General features: G+C 34.2%; 6 protein-coding genes across 6 annotated transcripts; 4 read left to right on the top strand and 2 right to left on the bottom strand.

Annotated features, from left to right (window-relative positions):
* Nucleotides 1-356: 356 nt before the first annotated feature.
* On the top strand, nt 357-902 carry DFA_09886 (uncharacterized protein; the record flags this gene model as incomplete). Its single annotated transcript, XM_004351731.1, has 1 exon — nt 357-902. One exon carries the CDS (start codon nt 357-359, stop codon nt 900-902), a length of 546 nt encoding a protein of 181 aa, XP_004351783.1.
* A 694-nt stretch (nt 903-1,596) lies between these two features.
* Nucleotides 1,597-8,443, top strand: DFA_09885 (armadillo repeat-containing protein; the record flags this gene model as incomplete). Its single annotated transcript, XM_004351730.1, has 7 exons — nt 1,597-1,603; nt 1,727-3,290; nt 3,362-3,593; nt 3,681-4,437; nt 4,512-4,886; nt 4,977-5,361; nt 6,031-8,443. The coding sequence occupies 7 exons, from the start codon at nt 1,597-1,599 to the stop codon at nt 8,441-8,443; spliced, it is 5,733 nt and encodes a 1,910-aa protein (XP_004351782.1).
* Nucleotides 8,444-9,301: 858 nt separating this feature from the next.
* 4cl1 (4-coumarate-CoA ligase) lies at nt 9,302-11,052 on the top strand (the record flags this gene model as incomplete). Its single annotated transcript, XM_004351729.1, has 3 exons — nt 9,302-9,472; nt 9,545-9,874; nt 9,949-11,052. The coding sequence occupies 3 exons, from the start codon at nt 9,302-9,304 to the stop codon at nt 11,050-11,052; spliced, it is 1,605 nt and encodes a 534-aa protein (XP_004351781.1).
* Nucleotides 11,053-11,150: 98 nt separating this feature from the next.
* Nucleotides 11,151-13,782, bottom strand: DFA_09883 (uncharacterized protein; the record flags this gene model as incomplete). The annotated part of the gene is made up of 3 exons (XM_004351728.1): nt 11,151-13,175; nt 13,253-13,496; nt 13,763-13,782. The coding sequence occupies 3 exons, from the start codon at nt 13,780-13,782 to the stop codon at nt 11,151-11,153; spliced, it is 2,289 nt and encodes a 762-aa protein (XP_004351780.1).
* A 161-nt stretch (nt 13,783-13,943) lies between these two features.
* DFA_09882 (HAG group protein) lies at nt 13,944-14,595 on the bottom strand (the record flags this gene model as incomplete). The annotated part of the gene is made up of 2 exons (XM_004351727.1): nt 13,944-14,369; nt 14,467-14,595. The coding sequence occupies 2 exons, from the start codon at nt 14,593-14,595 to the stop codon at nt 13,944-13,946; spliced, it is 555 nt and encodes a 184-aa protein (XP_004351779.1).
* Nucleotides 14,596-14,993: 398 nt separating this feature from the next.
* Nucleotides 14,994-17,348, top strand: DFA_09881 (uncharacterized protein; the record flags this gene model as incomplete). The annotated part of the gene is made up of 1 exon (XM_004351726.1): nt 14,994-17,348. The coding sequence occupies one exon, from the start codon at nt 14,994-14,996 to the stop codon at nt 17,346-17,348; it is 2,355 nt and encodes a 784-aa protein (XP_004351778.1).
* Nucleotides 17,349-17,379: the final 31 nt, after the last annotated feature.

Below are 17,379 nucleotides of genomic sequence, written 5' to 3'. Positions count from 1 at the left end.
CAAGCACTATAGATGCGATCAATCAACCGTCCGAGCCGCACGGCTAAAAACAAAAAAAAGTGTAAATCAACGTCAGCCGAAAGAAGGCAAACGAAAGGTACACATTGAACTTCAAATCAAAGATAGATAGACTTTAAAGTCATTCTTACAAACTATATTGGTGTTAGTTATCTGTATCTTTAAATAATGAGTTTAGAGGAAATTTGAACAAACTATAATATTTGTTTGCCCTGGGATTCTCCAAGATTATCTTTGCTAAAAAAAAAAAAAAAAAACGAAAGCCTGTTGTGGCTTGCTATGCAAAGTGACGATGAACCGACAAGTCTTAACAAGACAACTTAAGTTATAGAGATACAATGATAAATAAAGAAGATATTATTTGTGAAACAGATAGATTATATGTAGTCAAATTTAGAGATGATGATATAGATGCACAAGTTATATATGATATCTTTAATCAAGAACAAGTTATAAGATATATTGGTGATCGTGGTCTAAGAACATTGGAACTTGCAAGGGCCTATGTAAGAAATATCATCAACAGTTATACTGTCAATGGATACGGTATGATGCATGTCATTAGAAAAGAGGATCATCAATCATTGGGTACATGTGGATTGGTCAAGAGAAAGTGGATTGCAAGAGAGGATGAAGTCAACATTGGCTATGCACTACGTAAACAATTCGAACACCAAGGATACACTATTGAAGCCACCAAAGCAATCATTCAAGATGGTCAAACTAGACTAGGTATCAGTAATATAGTTGGTACTACCGTCTCTACCAATATACCATCGATCAAAGTTTTAGAGAAACTTGGTCTAGTCCATAAACTTGATACTGCCGACGATGTTGATCCAACTGAATTATTATCTCTTTATGTATTCCCTGAATATTTATAGAAATAAAAATAAAAAGAGTTATAACAATATATTACACTCAATCAATCAATCAATCAATCAATCGATCAGATCTCTCTCTCACATAGAAGAATAGTGGTGCTTAAACCAATTCACACACCCCCAAATAGATAATAGATGGTTATTGGGTGATCCAAGCCCAAATCACACACAACCAACGCCACACCATTGCAAGCGATAAAAAAAAAACCAATCCAACTATTTTTTCTTTGAACAATGGCTTTGTTTGTTTGTTGGTGTATAAAAGAGAAAAAGAATCTACCAAGCGTGAACACAATATGGGTATTGTATAGTATGTCCACACTTTGATTGTTTATTTATATAAAAAAGATCACAAGATACTTTATATTTATATACACATAGAGAGAGAGAGAGAGAGAGAGAGAACCTAAAAAGGGAGAGACACAATCACACATATATAACCCAACCTTATCTGTTGTGTGTTTGTTTGTTTGTTTTTTAAAAGTGGGTGTAATTAAAGGTGGTTTGAAATAATCAACTCAATCCATCCAACTCAATCCATCCATCCCATCCAACCATCTATACTAGTCTAGTATCATCATCAACATCATCAATAGAAATTATCAATATCAAATATAGAAATAGATAACATACATACATACATATACATATATTTAGTATTGTTATTATATATATATAATCACTATTTAAAACCATGACAGGTACGTAACTTTTTGAATTGAAGAGAGAGAGGACATGTAAATCATGATATGATATTAATCTCTCCCTTTCTCTCTCCCCTTTCTCTATCTATCTATCTATCTCATTCTTTTAAATATATTTAGAACATTATTTAGATGATTTATTAAGGGAGATGATGTCTGAAGCAGAAATGTCAGAACAAAAAAAGAATGCTGCTGACCAATCATCAGACCCAACAACATCATCACAACAAGTCAATAGTCAACAACAGATATCCCCGACGTTGGAGCGTAGAAAATCACGTGTATCACATCATGAAGGCATACACAGTGACTTTGATTATCTAGAGACTCTGTTGAATGACATGTCGGTGGGCCCTGATCAGTCCATTCGAAAGTCGGTCATTGCCGATCAACAAAACCAGAATGCTCGTGTCAAGAGTCTACGTCTCACCTCTCAATTGGATCTAGAGAGTACTCTTAAAGACTTGGAAGCATTCTACAAAGACAATACATTACAAACAAAGAGAAAACAATCATCACATATTGCAAGAGGTGGTGCTGCTGGTAGATTATCCTCGGCAACTTCGACTACTTCTACATCTAACCCTCCATCGCCTGCAACCACTTCCGTTACTAGTACTACCACCAACCCATCAAAGATTATTGATCAATCTATTTATGAGAGTCCTTCTTTGGCTGCTTCCAACGTTGCTCCACCTGTTGTAGCAGCTGTCACTTTGCAAGTACCTCCTCCTCCTCCTCCTCAACCACAACAGTCAACTTTAACATCATCAGGACAACAAAGTTTATCTAGTTCAAAGAGATCATCACCAGACAAGGTGTCAGCATTGGCAAGAGAGGCAATTGATGCAGCTGATTTATTGGATCAAATGATCGAGTCGTTTGGCACTGACACTATCCCCATCCCAACTCCAGTCACTACATCATCTCAACCAACTCCTGCAGTTGTCAAACCGACTCAACCTAAACAACAAGATACTACTTCTACTCCAGTAGTAGTTGAACAACAACAAATCAAACTACCAACAGGAGTATCAAATATAACATCAGGAACAGGTACAATTAGACCAGCATCTAAATTGGGAGCACCAGTTGATATTGCGGTGAGTTCACCAAAGGCACCAACACCCATTTCAACATTATCAAGTTCAACTCTATCACCACCTTCGTCATCGTCGACACAAAATAGTGACAAAATGTTGGATGAAATGATTTCATTGTTTAAAGACTCCAATTCAAACATTAAATTTGCCAATGCCAATAATTTGGGTAGTAGTGCATTGAATAATGCTGCCGAGCAATCACCAGTACACGTCAAACCAAACTACTTGGCACAACAACACTATACCATGTCACCAGAGGATGTTCACAAGATTCATATCATGCAAAAGCAACAACAAGTCGATGAAGACCTAGTTCAAAAGATTCTTTGTGAGAATGATTTTGAAGAAATGTCTATCAATGTCAACTCACCACCAATGACATCGATGACTCCAAGTGCAATGACCGATCGAGTATGGTACATTAAACAAGAAATCAATACCCAAGAATCAATTGGAACAGGTAATCATGGTCAATCTTCAAGAGCCGGTATCTACAAAGACAAAAGAATCATTGGAAAATCTTGGAGTTTTATTCCTCCTCAATCAACTCCATTATTATTTAATGAAATTGAACAATTAATGTAAAATAGAAGAAAAAGAAAAAAAAGAAAAAAAGATAAATATTAATTAATTATTATTTTTTAATTTTTAGATCAATTAAACATCCAAATATATTATCATTAATGGGGGCATCAATTACTTCCACATTTAATACATTTACAGAATATATTACTGGAAATAATTTGGATATTGTTTTGAAAAATGTTGATGATAGAAGTGAATTATCATTTGTCATTAGAATTGCAGAGGAAATTGCTTCTGCAATGTCATTTTTACATTCTTTTAATATTGTTCATAGAAGTTTACATCCAAAAAATATTCTTGTAAGGAGGAAATAGAAAAAAAAAATGGAAAAATAATGTACATTATTTAATTTTAACCTTCTTTTTCTATTTCTCTATTTTCTATAGTTAAATTCAGATTTAAAAGTTTATATTAAAGATTATGGATTTGCAAATTTAAAAGATGAAACTATTAGAAAGAGATTAATGACAACACAAAGAATGACATCACTTTTACATACTCAATATATGGCACCTGAATTATTCAATGTATTGTCGGGTGGAAAAGGAGGCTATGATACCAAGGTTGATGTTTTTAGTTTTGGTGTTTTGTTGTGGGAAATGTTTGGACGTGATATTAAACTATCGACACTTGGCCACAATGTTGTCAATGGATACACTTATTATAGTCGTCCATCACTACCCAATTGTCCATTCACTATTGACAAGCTCATTCGTCTATGTATATCATCTGATCCCTCTCTCCGTCCTTCGTTCCAAACTATCCTAAAGGTCCTTCGTCAACCATTACATACTTTGCAAAGATTCACCAAACCTGAAAGTTCATCAACTTCTCCAATCCCCAAATCATCATCTGATAATAATATCTCTGGTTCCGCTGCCACTGTCACAGTTGAAATGGTTCCAGAAAAACAAGAAAAGATCAACAAGATTGTTCAACTTGTTCAAGATCTCATTTCATCACCTACATTGGCCAACCTTTCTCGTGCAGCTCAAACCATTGAAGCTCTTAGCAAGAATCCAGATAATTTCCCATACCTCTTACAAGTCGATTTCTTACCACTCATCTTTGAATTACTTGGTACTAGATTTGAAGATGTTCAATTATTAATTTTAAAATCTTTGACTTTATTTTTAGAAAATGGTAAATAGAAAAGAATAATATCAATATATTGATCATAGTTTAACTAACATTCAATCATTCTTTTTTTTTTTTAGATGAATTATCAGAATTATTTAGAAATTTATTGGGAATTAATACATTGATTCAATTTTTAAATGGACAAAGATCAGAGAATATATTATTTGCAAGTATTAGAATATTACAACAATTGTGTCACCGAGATGTTAATGTCTTGGAGGTTATGGCCAAGGGTGGTATTCCAATCCTCATCCAACAATTATCTCATCCAAATGAATTGGTTCGACTACAGATTGTATGGTGTTTGACCATGTTACTCGAATCATCTGCCATTCAAGAAGAGTTTGTTAAAATGGGTGGAGTTGAAATACTTTTAGATATGTTTGTAAATGCTCAAAATGATGGTTTCAATCTTCGTATTGCTTCTGCTCTTTCAAAATTATTACCTCTTAGTAAGAAATGAAAAAAAACAAAAAAAAAAAGAAACTTAATGATAAATATTAATATTTATTTTCTTTTATTTATTTCTTTTTATTTTTTAGAATATACACAAGAAATTATAAATGATGGACCACAAAGACAAATGATATTAGAGAAATATTATTCATTTTTAGATTCTGGATTTGAAGCACTTAGAATGTTGGGACTTGAAGCGATTGCCATTTTAATTACCAATGTTGAGAATCAAGACTTTTTGGTAAAGGGAGAGATTGTATCGTTCCTTTTAGAGTATTTGGAGATTGAGAATGTTACAGTCGCTCCACAAATGACTGCCATTAAAATCATTCTCGTTTTATCAACTTCACCAAAACACTCTACCTATCTCAAATCACAACCAATCGCTCAACCCATCAAATCCCTTAAATCTTTATCACCACATCCATCCATTCAAAAAGCTTCAGAGAAAATTATTTCTTTAATCTCAAAGTAAAGTAAATTAAATAAATTAAACCAAATAACATTTACAAAGAAACCAAAAAAAAAAAAAAAAGTCTGGAGACAAAACATTCCTCATTCCCCCACCCTCCCCTTTTAATTATCAGCTATTACTGCCATTTCACTCACTCATCTCTCTCATCGACGACAACAACAACAAGCTAGATGAATTAAATTATATTATGATATTGAATCTATGCTTCGTTGTGTTTAAATCTCATCATTGTGTAGCAGTGTGAAGAAAAGAGTGGTGGTGGTATATATGTGTTGTGTTGGTAAATGTGTGTATGTGTTATCGATTATGGTTCCATAAAAGTAAATGAACAATCCAATTTACCTTATATCTTTTTGTAAATAACTACCATAGCTATTTAACACATACAACAATAACAGTCAGCCAGCCATCCAGACAACAATAACAACATCATCAACAACAACAACATCATCATCATACAATACAATTTTGAATTATATTATGTGTTATGCTGCTACTACTACTATACTATTGCCCTCCCTTTGTCAATGTATAATAATTATAATCAACCAAACTATCATCATCAAATAATATTATTTATAAATACAGATAGATAGATAGATAAATAGATAAAAAAGAGTCATGATACTACATGACGAAATAATACTAAGAGTATTTAGAAATAGATATTTATTCAATGAAATATTTAAAAGAGTCAATGTAACGGTACTAGAGTTGGATGTACAATTTGATTATCCCAGTCGAAACTTGGTCAAGACATGGCATAGAAACAAAGTGGTCAAGAGCTATAAACAAATTAGTAAGGATTTAAATTGGGTCATCAAGAATAAATACTATGTCGTATTGAAAGAGATACTTGTATCGATGAAACAATCACGTTTGGAAGGTGCTGAAGAATCAAAAGGTGCTGGAGCAGGCGGTGGATCAACATTATTATCAGTTGTCAAAAAAGAGGATGGAGTAGTTGGTGGCAACGGCAACATCGTTGACACTGAAGAAGATGGAGATACGATCAAGTTTGAAGCATCTTCATTGTCATTGTCACTAATTGACGATCCTATAATCATTGGTTTGCTATTAGACCTATTTCCACAAAAATTTGGTGAGTTATTCTTTACGATAAATAGTCCGCGTGTTGGTGGATCGAGATTGACTCGATTTAAAACAACCAAACATTATCTCCAACGAATCATCACTGTACACGGAAACATTGGTATTTGGAACCAAACCATCCATTTTATCGATAACTTTAAGTCGTTTCAACCTCCATCTCTACCAAATAGTTTGGATGGATGTAATAATGGTGGTGGTAGTGGTAGTAGTGGTGGTGACCAAACTGATTACCGACTCAATCTATTTGAGACTTATCTCTCAAGACTATGGAAACACAAGGAACGGACGATTATCAAGTTGATCAACTATTGCATACGAAGTAATCGCAAAGAGATCCTGACCAACATCACCGACACGGTTGGCGTGGAAAAGATCAACCAGTATTTGGCATCGGATCTCTGGATCAAAGTTATGGAAGACCACGAGATTGACCAACTCACCATCAACAGCGAGATGATCGAGTTTCTACACGCCAAATTGTCAAAGTACCCCTTTAACCGAATATTTAGAGACCCTGTACACGCACTCCTCCTCACCAACAATGTAAAACTAATCATCGACAATAACATCTGTATCGAAAACCCAAACATCCCATCCTCATCATCATCACCGCTCTCCACCATCCTCAACGCCTTTCATCCATCCTCTTCAACATCTCGAAAGAAAAAAGAACAACATTTTAAAGATTTGGGTTCTTTTTGTCCTTATATTATAAATTCTATTATTAAATCCGAACCGACAACAACTACCTCTACCACGTCAAGTTATCCAGCAATTCAAACAGTTTATGAATGTGCTATAGCAATCTTGTCGAAATATAAACATATATTGGGGAGCGATCCCTCTACCACCATTCAAAACACCATTGCAACTCTATTGCCAGTGTCAACCACCAACGCATCGGTTGAGAGTCGGTCTCTATTTTATCGTTTGTGTTTGGCAGAACTCTATTTCATCCTACGTGATAAAATCAGTCAACATACCATTCATATGCAATTAAATAGTTTAATTTATAAAGTTAAACAATTAATTGTTGAAGCATTAAATAATTCAACTGTTTTTTTGGACTATAGTAATAATAATAATAATGGTGTTGGAAATGTAAATCAAAAGATAATTATAAAATATTTATTAAATCGATGTGGATTTGCAAGTATTTGTGAATTTGGATCATTAATAATAGTTCAACAATCTTATATTCAATTAAAATTAAATCAAAAAAATAATATTAACAATAATCAAAATAATAATAACAATATTAATAATGGTTTAAAAATTGGAAACAAAAAAGATAATAATAATAATAATCATACTCATAATATAATAATGATAGAAGATAAAATGAATTGGATGAATTTATTATCAAAAAACATAAAGGTATTACAATTTATAGAAGATATATTGAAAACAGATAATCAAAGTGTGGTACAATTTGATTTGATTAGTTCAAGAGATGCGGTATCGGTTGCCATTCAAAGAGACCTTTTTGGAGTGGTAGAGTATTTGGTCTCTCACTTTCACAACCGATATGGATTTGTCGTATCGGTGCAAGCCATGTCAAAGATACTTTCACAGGGTTACTTTGACGTTGCACGTATACTGGCACCCAACGTTTCACTGCACTATAGCTACGACCAAAAAGTAAACAGCATCGAAATGGCCAAGTTTTTCTCGATTGAAAACAAACCTCTACCAGTGTTTTATCAAAACGATGATAAGCGTAATCTAGAGTTTATCCAGTATCTCTTGGATGAATATATCAAATTGTTTAGAGGTGACCAAGTCGATAGCATCACTCTCAGCAGTCCATATGGATATTTTATGGCATTGATGCGTTGTGCTAAAAAGAGTCAAACCATTAGTGTCATTGATTATCTTTGCGATTTTTATGAAAAAGTTAAAGAAAGAGGAGGAACGGGAGCAAGTTCAAAAGAAATCATCTCTACCACTAACAATAATCATTGACAAAAGAAATAAAATTGAATATTATATATAAACAAAACTTTCATTTTTGATTACAGGTTCATATTAATTTAAAAAATAGAGAGGAAACCAAAGGTCTACAATAATCATCGATATTAATTAAAGATAAATATATAGAAAATAATGTTTGATTAAATTAGTAAAAGATAATCATAAAATGGTTGTTGGAAATCTATCCTTTTCAAGTGTAGTGGTTTAAAAAACAAACCATCGTGATATCATGATACTACTCAATATTACGACCAATGGTATCATCATGACAACTAGCCTCGGTCGAGGAGGGTTCCTTAAGGTTTATTCAGTAGCCAGGACCAGCATGCAATAAATTTTCGGTCAGTCATTTTGACCGAAAAAGGAAAACAATCCAATCATTCAATGCTAAAATAGTGTATGCAGGAGGGTGGGTGGTAACGGGCGAAATTTACCATTGTCGAAGATCTTTTTTTTTAATAAACACCCAATTGCGTTCAATGGTACGGTTTACTCTCTCATATATATCTGTCTGTCTGTCTGTCTGTCTATCTATCCCACTTCATTTTAATTCTATCAAACGTACGAATTGTATTATTTATTTGTAATATCTTTATCTATTTCACTCTCTTTTTCATTCTATCTAGATTTATATTGTAAGCTCTCTCGTTCAATTAAAGATTGACAACAACAACAATAATAGAAACAATTGTTAAATTAAATGTTTATTATTAACTTTTTCTCTCTCTCTCTCTTTGACTTTATATATTTATAAATAGTACTTGAAATATTCAGCAATTCAGCAGTAACAGTATAGTTTAAAGAGTTTCATACCTTTTTTTTTTTTTAATATATTACAACAACTAAACAATGACATACTATTATTCAAGATCACCTGAATTGGCAATCCCAACAAATATCTCTGTCACTCAATTTGTAATTGAACAGATGCGTAAAAATGGTCTATCGAGCAAAGTATTGATAGATCCAACTCAAAACAAAGAATATACAGGTGCTGAAATGATTTATTATATTGAAAGAGTATGTAAAACAAGAAGAAGAAGACCAACTTTTGAACCTCTCTCTAACATTTTTTGTTTTTAAAATTTATAGGTAGCAAAAGGGTTATCAATGTTGGGAGTTAAAAAAGGAGATAGAGTTGGAGTTATTTTACCAAATGTACCAGAATATTTTATTATATTCCATGGTATCTTGATTATTGGTGCCATTGCAACCACTGTTTCACCAGATTACAACATGGAAGAAGTTAAAAAAACAATTGGTATGGTTGATCCAGTCGTTGTTATCTCTACTCACGAAGCACTCCAAAAGATTGGTAACCTTAAAAAAGAAATACCATCCATTAAAAATATTGTCACTATTGGTGATGAATCTGATTCAAATACAATTTCCATTTCAAAATTAATTGATAATGATGGAAGTGTAAGTAAATTAAATTCTAAATATTTAAAAAAAAAAAAAGATTCTAATCTTTCCTCTCTCTCCCTTTTTTAAAGTATCCAAAAGTTAAAATTAATGGACTTGAAGATGTTGCAGTATTACCATTTTCAAGTGGAACTACAGGACTTCCAAAAGGTGTTGAATTGACACATTCCAATTTAATAGCCAATGCAATGCAAGTACAAAATGCCGAATTCCAATTCTATTTGGCCACCAAAGACGCTGTAATGAGTGTATTGCCAATGTACCATATCTATGGTATGGTCTTTTTCCTCATTGTGTGTCCGTCGGCTGGATTAAAGTTTGTGTCATTGCCAAAATTCAATGTTGACGAGTTTCTCAGATGCATTCAAGATTTTAAATTGACCGTTAGTTTTATTGCACCTCCAGTTGCCGTGTTGCTGGCCAAGCATCCAGCAGTTGCAAAATACGATCTCAGTTCGCTGCGCATGTTGTTTAGTGGTGCAGCTCCACTATCATCAACCATTGAAAATGCAATCAGAGAGAGATTCAAAGGAAAGGTCACTATGAAACAAGGATATGGATTGACAGAAGCATCACCAACCATCTTCCTCACTGTATTCAATATGACCAAGACTGGATCAGTTGGTACTCTACTTCCCAATCAAGTCATCAAGATCATCGATACGACTGATCCAACCAAATTGTTGGGTATAGGTGAAGCCGGTGAACTCTGTGTCAAGGGTCCAAATGTCATGAAGGGTTATTACAAGAATCCAAAAGCTACTGCCGAAGTAATCGACCAAGATGGCTTTCTACATACAGGCGATGTTGGATATATTGATGAAGATGGATATTGTTTCATTACAGACCGTTTCAAGGAATTGATTAAGTATAAGGGGTTCCAAGTCCCACCTGCCGAACTTGAAGGTACACTCCTTCAACATCCACTCATTATAGATTGTGCTGTTATTGGTGTACCCGATGAGACTTGTGGTGAATTACCACGAGCCTATGTAGTCATCAAACCAAATTCACAAATCTCCCCATCTGAAATTCAACAATGGCTCGAACCAAAGGTTGCCCATTACAAACGACTTCGTGGTGGTGTTGTATTAATCGATGTAATTCCAAAATCTGCTGCCGGTAAAATCCTTAGAAAAGATTTAAAATCAAAATTCCTTTCATCTAAATTATAAACAAAATATAAATATAAATCAAATAGGCAAATAAATAAATATAATAATGTAAAATTAAATGTAATTAATATATTAAAAGGTTTTATTTATTTATTTAATTAATTATCATCATGTCTAATAGCACGATCTAAAGCTGAAAAGATTGGTCTACCCATACCAGTTGAGGCATCATAACCTGGTACAGCTGGGAAACCATATTGGTTACAAAGTACTTCTGAACATGAATTATCACCCATAACAATATCTTGGAAGATTTCTGGATTCGATGCAGATAGCTTATAAAGAGTTGGATTTACAAAACCTAAAGTAGATTGACCCTTTTGAATTAATCTATCGTTGATAATAGCAATGACAGATGCCATGGTTGGGGCGGCGGCACTTGTACCATCGACTGGGATAATTTCACCGGCTAGGATGACCAAAAAGTTGTGACCTAGAGCACTGACATCTGGGTAGGAACGACCAGAGGTGTTGTAAAAACCGGCTGGAAGACTTTGGAGATGAGTGTTGATATAGTCGACAGTAAAGTTGTCTTGGTATGATGGACGACCAAAGACATTGGAGAAACCTCCTCCAGAGGTGATACGAGAGCCAGTGGCAATACTGCTGGAAATTTCACCGACAGTGTTGCATGGAATGCTGAGGATGCCAACAGCCTTGACAGAACAAACTGGTGTAGTTTTTGTTGAGAGTTGGGTGGCACCGACAGCGAGGACATAGGGAGATGATGCTGGGAAAGCTGGGAACGAGTTACCTAATGGCTCGCTATTGCTATTGCACCCCACATCGCCGGAGCTGAAGACAATGGTGATACCAACTGAACCAGCCTTGATAAACTCGTCGTTGATACGGAGCATAAAGTCGAGTGAGAGAGAACCTTCGTCGTCACCATACGACACACTGTGTGTGTAGACGACTTGTGGGCTGTTTAATACATCGGTGATCCATTCGAGGAATGGTTCTTGACCGTCGACGAGACCGGCGAGTGACCAGAAAGTGGTGTTGTAGCCTGGAGCCAAACCGAGCAACCATTGGATATCCAAGGATGCTTCGCCACCTGGGTTGGTGATGTTATTTGGGCCAATGACGTTGACACGGTCGGCAATACGTGGGTCGAGACCGACCATGTTAAAGAACTGCTCGAGATCGGCTGGTGCATAGTATTGTTCGAGGAACTCGGCGACAGCGACGGTGTTTGGACTGACGGGAGCGTTGGGTGGGTAGCTTCCCTCGAGGGCGGGCATGTCGTAGAGTTGTTGGATGAATTGTGGGGTGAGGAACTGGCCGAGATAGGTGGTGAGCGAGAAGGGAGTCGACGACTGACCGCCAGTGTACCCAGTGGTGAATGTGAGGTTGAGTGGCACGTAGTTTTGGAGCAATGGTGACGAGATCTCTGGACTGAGACAATAGACAGTCGATGCGGTCAAGTTGAGTGCAGTGTTGGAACGATCGCAACTACCTTGTGCCAAGCTATTTGGGAAAGCATTGCAAGAAGCACAAACCAAACCATTACTTGCGGTAAAGGTGGTTTGAATGGCTGCAGTGTTGGTCGATGCAACTGTGACACCAGTAAATGAACCACTGCAGATGGATTGCGAGTTGGTTGAAGTAGATCCATCTTGACAAACTGGTAAGATAAGGAATGCCAATGATTGGTCACCAGCATACATTCTAGAAATGACTGGTGAGTTGGATGATGCACCAATCTTGCCCGACTTTAATTGTTCGACGTGATTGAAGAATTGGTGGTTTGGCTTGCTGTGTGACGATAACTTGGCATTTGGGAAACGAGTAGTTCCACCAACAAATTGAACAACGTCAACCAATTCAGCTGGCATATGGTATGGACCCAAAGTACGGATAACCTCCTTTCCAGTGTCCTTGTGTTTGAAACTTTCAAAATGAGTGTCCAAAGCACGACGAGCATCGCCGATTGAGACCTCTGTCACAATAAAACCAGCACTCTCTTTGATAATTTCACCATTCAATTCATTGGCAATCCAGTATCTCAATCTATGTGATTCCTCTTCATCTGGCATTGTCATCTCATTGATTTGATCACGTGTCAAATAGTTTCTATAGTTTGATGAATCTGGATTTGATATTTCTTCATTTAACATATCCTAATGTAAAGAAAAGTAAAGTAATTAAGTAAGTATTAACCTCTATACATAACTCTATTTATTTATCTCTATCATACCTCTAATAAATTCATGTTACGAAGTCTAAGTGCAAATGTTAAAGTGATGGTATGATCAGATGGAATAAATCTCTTTGTTGATAACCAACCCTTTGGTACTTGACTATGTTTATGTGATGATTCCATGGCACTCAAAGAGCCAGAGAACAAGTATGATGCAGCTACAACATCATACAATGCAACCAATGTTACAATGAATATAATAATAGATTGAAGTAATCTCATGATGAATGATTCCTTTCTACTTTTTTAAAATATATATATATATATATATATAAATATCTCTATAATATATAAATAAATATGCGAATAATAAATGTGATTGGTCTCTTGAGTTACCCTTTTATCAACTAGTGTCAGTTCACAATCTCCACCTTTTTTTTAATTTAATTTTACAATCCTTGCTAATTGAAGATTCTTTTGAAAAATCTAATGAACTGGTCATCACCTTTTTTTTCCAATGGAACATGATTCCAATATATCAAACGAATGACTACAAACGAAGTGTACTATAGTTGGTCTGGTTCCATCTTTTTTACTAAATATTATTATTATTATCTAGTTTTGACATTCTCACTTTTGGATATAACAAAAATAATATCGATTTTGCAGCTATCCATCCATTACTTTTGTTATTATATTATTTTTTAAATAAATATTGAGTTGGTTTATTATTATTATTACTTATTCGTTATCTAGTTTTAGTATTTTCAAAGTCTTTGGCACACTTTTGAATTTGTGGACCTTCAACCAAACGATATTGCATCCATCCATCCATTACTTCAGCACCAGTACTATTATATAACTTTTGAGCCTCAACATTCCAAGTGAGACATTGCCATTCAACACGACCATAACCCTTGTCTTGAGCGATCTTTGTAAGATGTAACAATAACTTTTTACCAAGTCCCTTGCCTCTGTATTCTGGTTTAATGTATAAATCCTCTAAAAAGATACCTGGTCGACATAAAAAGGTACTAAAACTTAAGAAATGAATAGTATATCCAATCAATTGACCTTGTTCTTGACCATTCTCTGTATACCATCCACAATTAATATAAATCGATTTCTCTTCACCAAATGCTGATTTCTCAAGTCCTTCAACTGTTCCTGTTACCTAAAAACAAAATGAATGAGAGATTGATAAGAAAGAGAAAGAGATAGATATAGATATACAATCAAACTAATAACTATTGTTGTTTGTTTAAACATACCATATGTTGTAACTTTTCAAAGACAGCCAATTCATAAATCATATCATAGATCTTTTGAATATCTTCCTTTCTGCATGGTTTGATTTCAAATACACCACCTGTTTTGATTTCTTCTTCTTTACAATCCATTATACTATTACTCTACTTCTATATCTATATATTGTGATAGTTTCAAGCTACTGTGTTTTTAAATGTGTCATTGCTAAAGTGTTGGTTTTTAAAAAAAACGAACGAATCATTCAATTTCGAACTTCTGATTTTAAAATTATGAATTAAAATATCTTTAATTAAAGATATTAATATTCAATAGAATGGAATACTTATCATTCTTTGTGACCTAAACTATATGAATCATATTTTAAAAAGAGAGATAAAAATATAACAAGAAAAAATTCAAAAATTTTTGAGAAGATGAAATGGAGTTGTTGTTGATTTTAATTTGATTTCTTAGCTAATGTAATACATTAGGAGATGCAGTCTAGACTTGTAGAGATTTATTAATGATAGAGAGAGAGAGAGAGAGAAAGATGGGTACAATTATAGATAACAATTTATTTAAAAGAGTTTTATTAAACAAGTATTTATTAAAACATATTAAACAATGTATCATCTATTGTAATAGATTAGATGTGGCTAGGTCAATTCAAGACAGGGTCGAATTCTTTGACAAGGATTATTATAATTATTTGTTACTTGTCTATTTAAAAAAGGATATTGATTCTTGGTATCATTTTGTGTCAACCGATAATTGTTATCATCAAGCTTTAAAGAGACATGATTGGTTGGTACAAAACAACAGTCAAACCTTTAAAGATGACTTTTATCTTGGCATGTTACAGCATCCTGCACTAGGTGCTAGATCATATCAAACTGCTACCAAAGTGAAATGGATCATCAAGAATGGTTACACTTATTTATTAAAGGACAAGTTGGACCGTGACCAATTCTTGTATTTTGGACGTACTCCTTCATGGGTTAAATCGGCAACAGAAGAGAGACTTGCACCGCTGCAAGATGGTCATATATTGAAATTAGTGGATTTGGCATTATCTTATTACACCAAAGAGTCGAGTGGTTTGGTTAAACAATATGTAGAGTGGACAATGTTATTTGGAAACAAAAGGTTACAAAGAATGACTGTCGATTTATTGGCCACTAAATACAAAGATTTATCCATTACATTTGGTCCATTTAAACAACAAGTAGCGGCAAGTGGAAATGTAGATTTATTCAAAGAGTTGTATCATACAGAGATGGTGAATGACAAAACAATGTATCATCACTTGTCATGTCAAGCACTTAAAAATGGACACACTGAAATGTTTAGATACCTCCATGACAACTTTAACTTTAAACTCGATATGAATATTGGTGGTTACTTTGGAGCATTACTTTTGTGTAAAGACAAGGAACTGATGAATAGAGCTATGAAAGGTACCCTAGATGTTCTTTGTCTAGATGTTTGGCAAGAATTTGTCAGTTCGATCGTGGAACATATTTTAAAGCCATTCTTCACACTCGATCAGCACCATCTTGATGCAATCGCCAATGTATTCCAATTGCATAATATTAAAACATTTATCTCGGTTGAAAGAGTTCAAGAAAAACTACTCAAATACTTGCCTGGGAATTGGATTGGACATTACAATGGAAAGGATTATAGTTTGGATGATTTATCAAGAATGGTTGCTTTGATAGAAAATGTCTATGATAGTGTAACCATTACAGATAAAATATTGGTCAAATCAATTAGTCGTATACTATCATTGACAAACAACGATGCACTTTGTAGATACCTCAAAGACACTTTAAAATACAAATTTGATTTGTTGAAACTGGCTAGTATCGCGCTGCATTCAAACCACAATTCACATATTCAATATTTATGTAGTGAAGCAGAGTTGGAGAAATCTGGTAATGCTGCCTCCAAAATGTACCATTTCATAAACTCTAATCAAAATATTTATAAAACACTCATAAAGGCAATTAAATTAAATCAAATCGATCGCATCAAGGAAATATTTCAACAATATATTGGAACCATCACATTCCGAGAGGAATTGGTTGTAATAGCATTGGAAACACATAATATGGAAACATTGAAATGTGTCAGTTCTCTATACCTTTCACGTGGTCGTTCAATGCCCACCAACTTTGCACCATCCATCACAACAAGACGTACAATCTGTAACCTTGGACATACCTACTTTATGTCTACCAACTTTACAGAGATTGAGAGGTTATTGACGCCCAAGACATTTAACCAACGATCAAACATCCATATCGACTTTGCAATGTATTTTGGGTCAAGAAATACAGTAGAATATTTCCTAGAGAAAACACCCTACTCTGCAGAGACTACAGGTAATACATATGTACCCATTTGTTATGAAGGTTATTCTCTCTATTCTGGATTGAGTTTATTTTCAACAATGGAATCATCACTTATGCCTATGGAGCGAGTACAAGAACAAAAACAACTATTTGAATATGTTTGCAAGCGAACTCCATCACATCATTTTATTATAAATAGTGGTTCGGTAGTTAATTTGGTTGGCAGAATTGGAGACGTCGATTTGGTTGACATGGTCATACATCAATCGAGTTTATTTGGTTCTACAACAACAGATGTTATTAAAAAATGCATACTAGAGAATGCATTTAAATATGGTCATTTAAATCTAATCTTGCACATGGATACCAAATATCATCTAGCCAAATACTCTACTGCCAATTTACTCCGATCTTTAGATCATAACCATCTAGATATCATCTCTTTTGTTTTGAAAAAAAAGATTTCCTTGTCTCCAGATTCTAAAAAGATCCTAAGTCGTAGAGCTTCAACTTTAAATAATATTCAAATGTTAAAATTATTTGAATAAAAACTATATTTATTTTACAAAAAGTAGAAAT

This window comes from Cavenderia fasciculata (genome assembly GCF_000203815.1).
Source record: "Cavenderia fasciculata unplaced genomic scaffold Scf_EU5ZYIE02H8LDV-5, whole genome shotgun sequence".
Taxonomy (NCBI): domain Eukaryota; phylum Evosea; class Eumycetozoa; order Acytosteliales; family Cavenderiaceae; genus Cavenderia; species Cavenderia fasciculata.
This window is presented reverse-complemented; position numbering and strand designations above follow the sequence as displayed.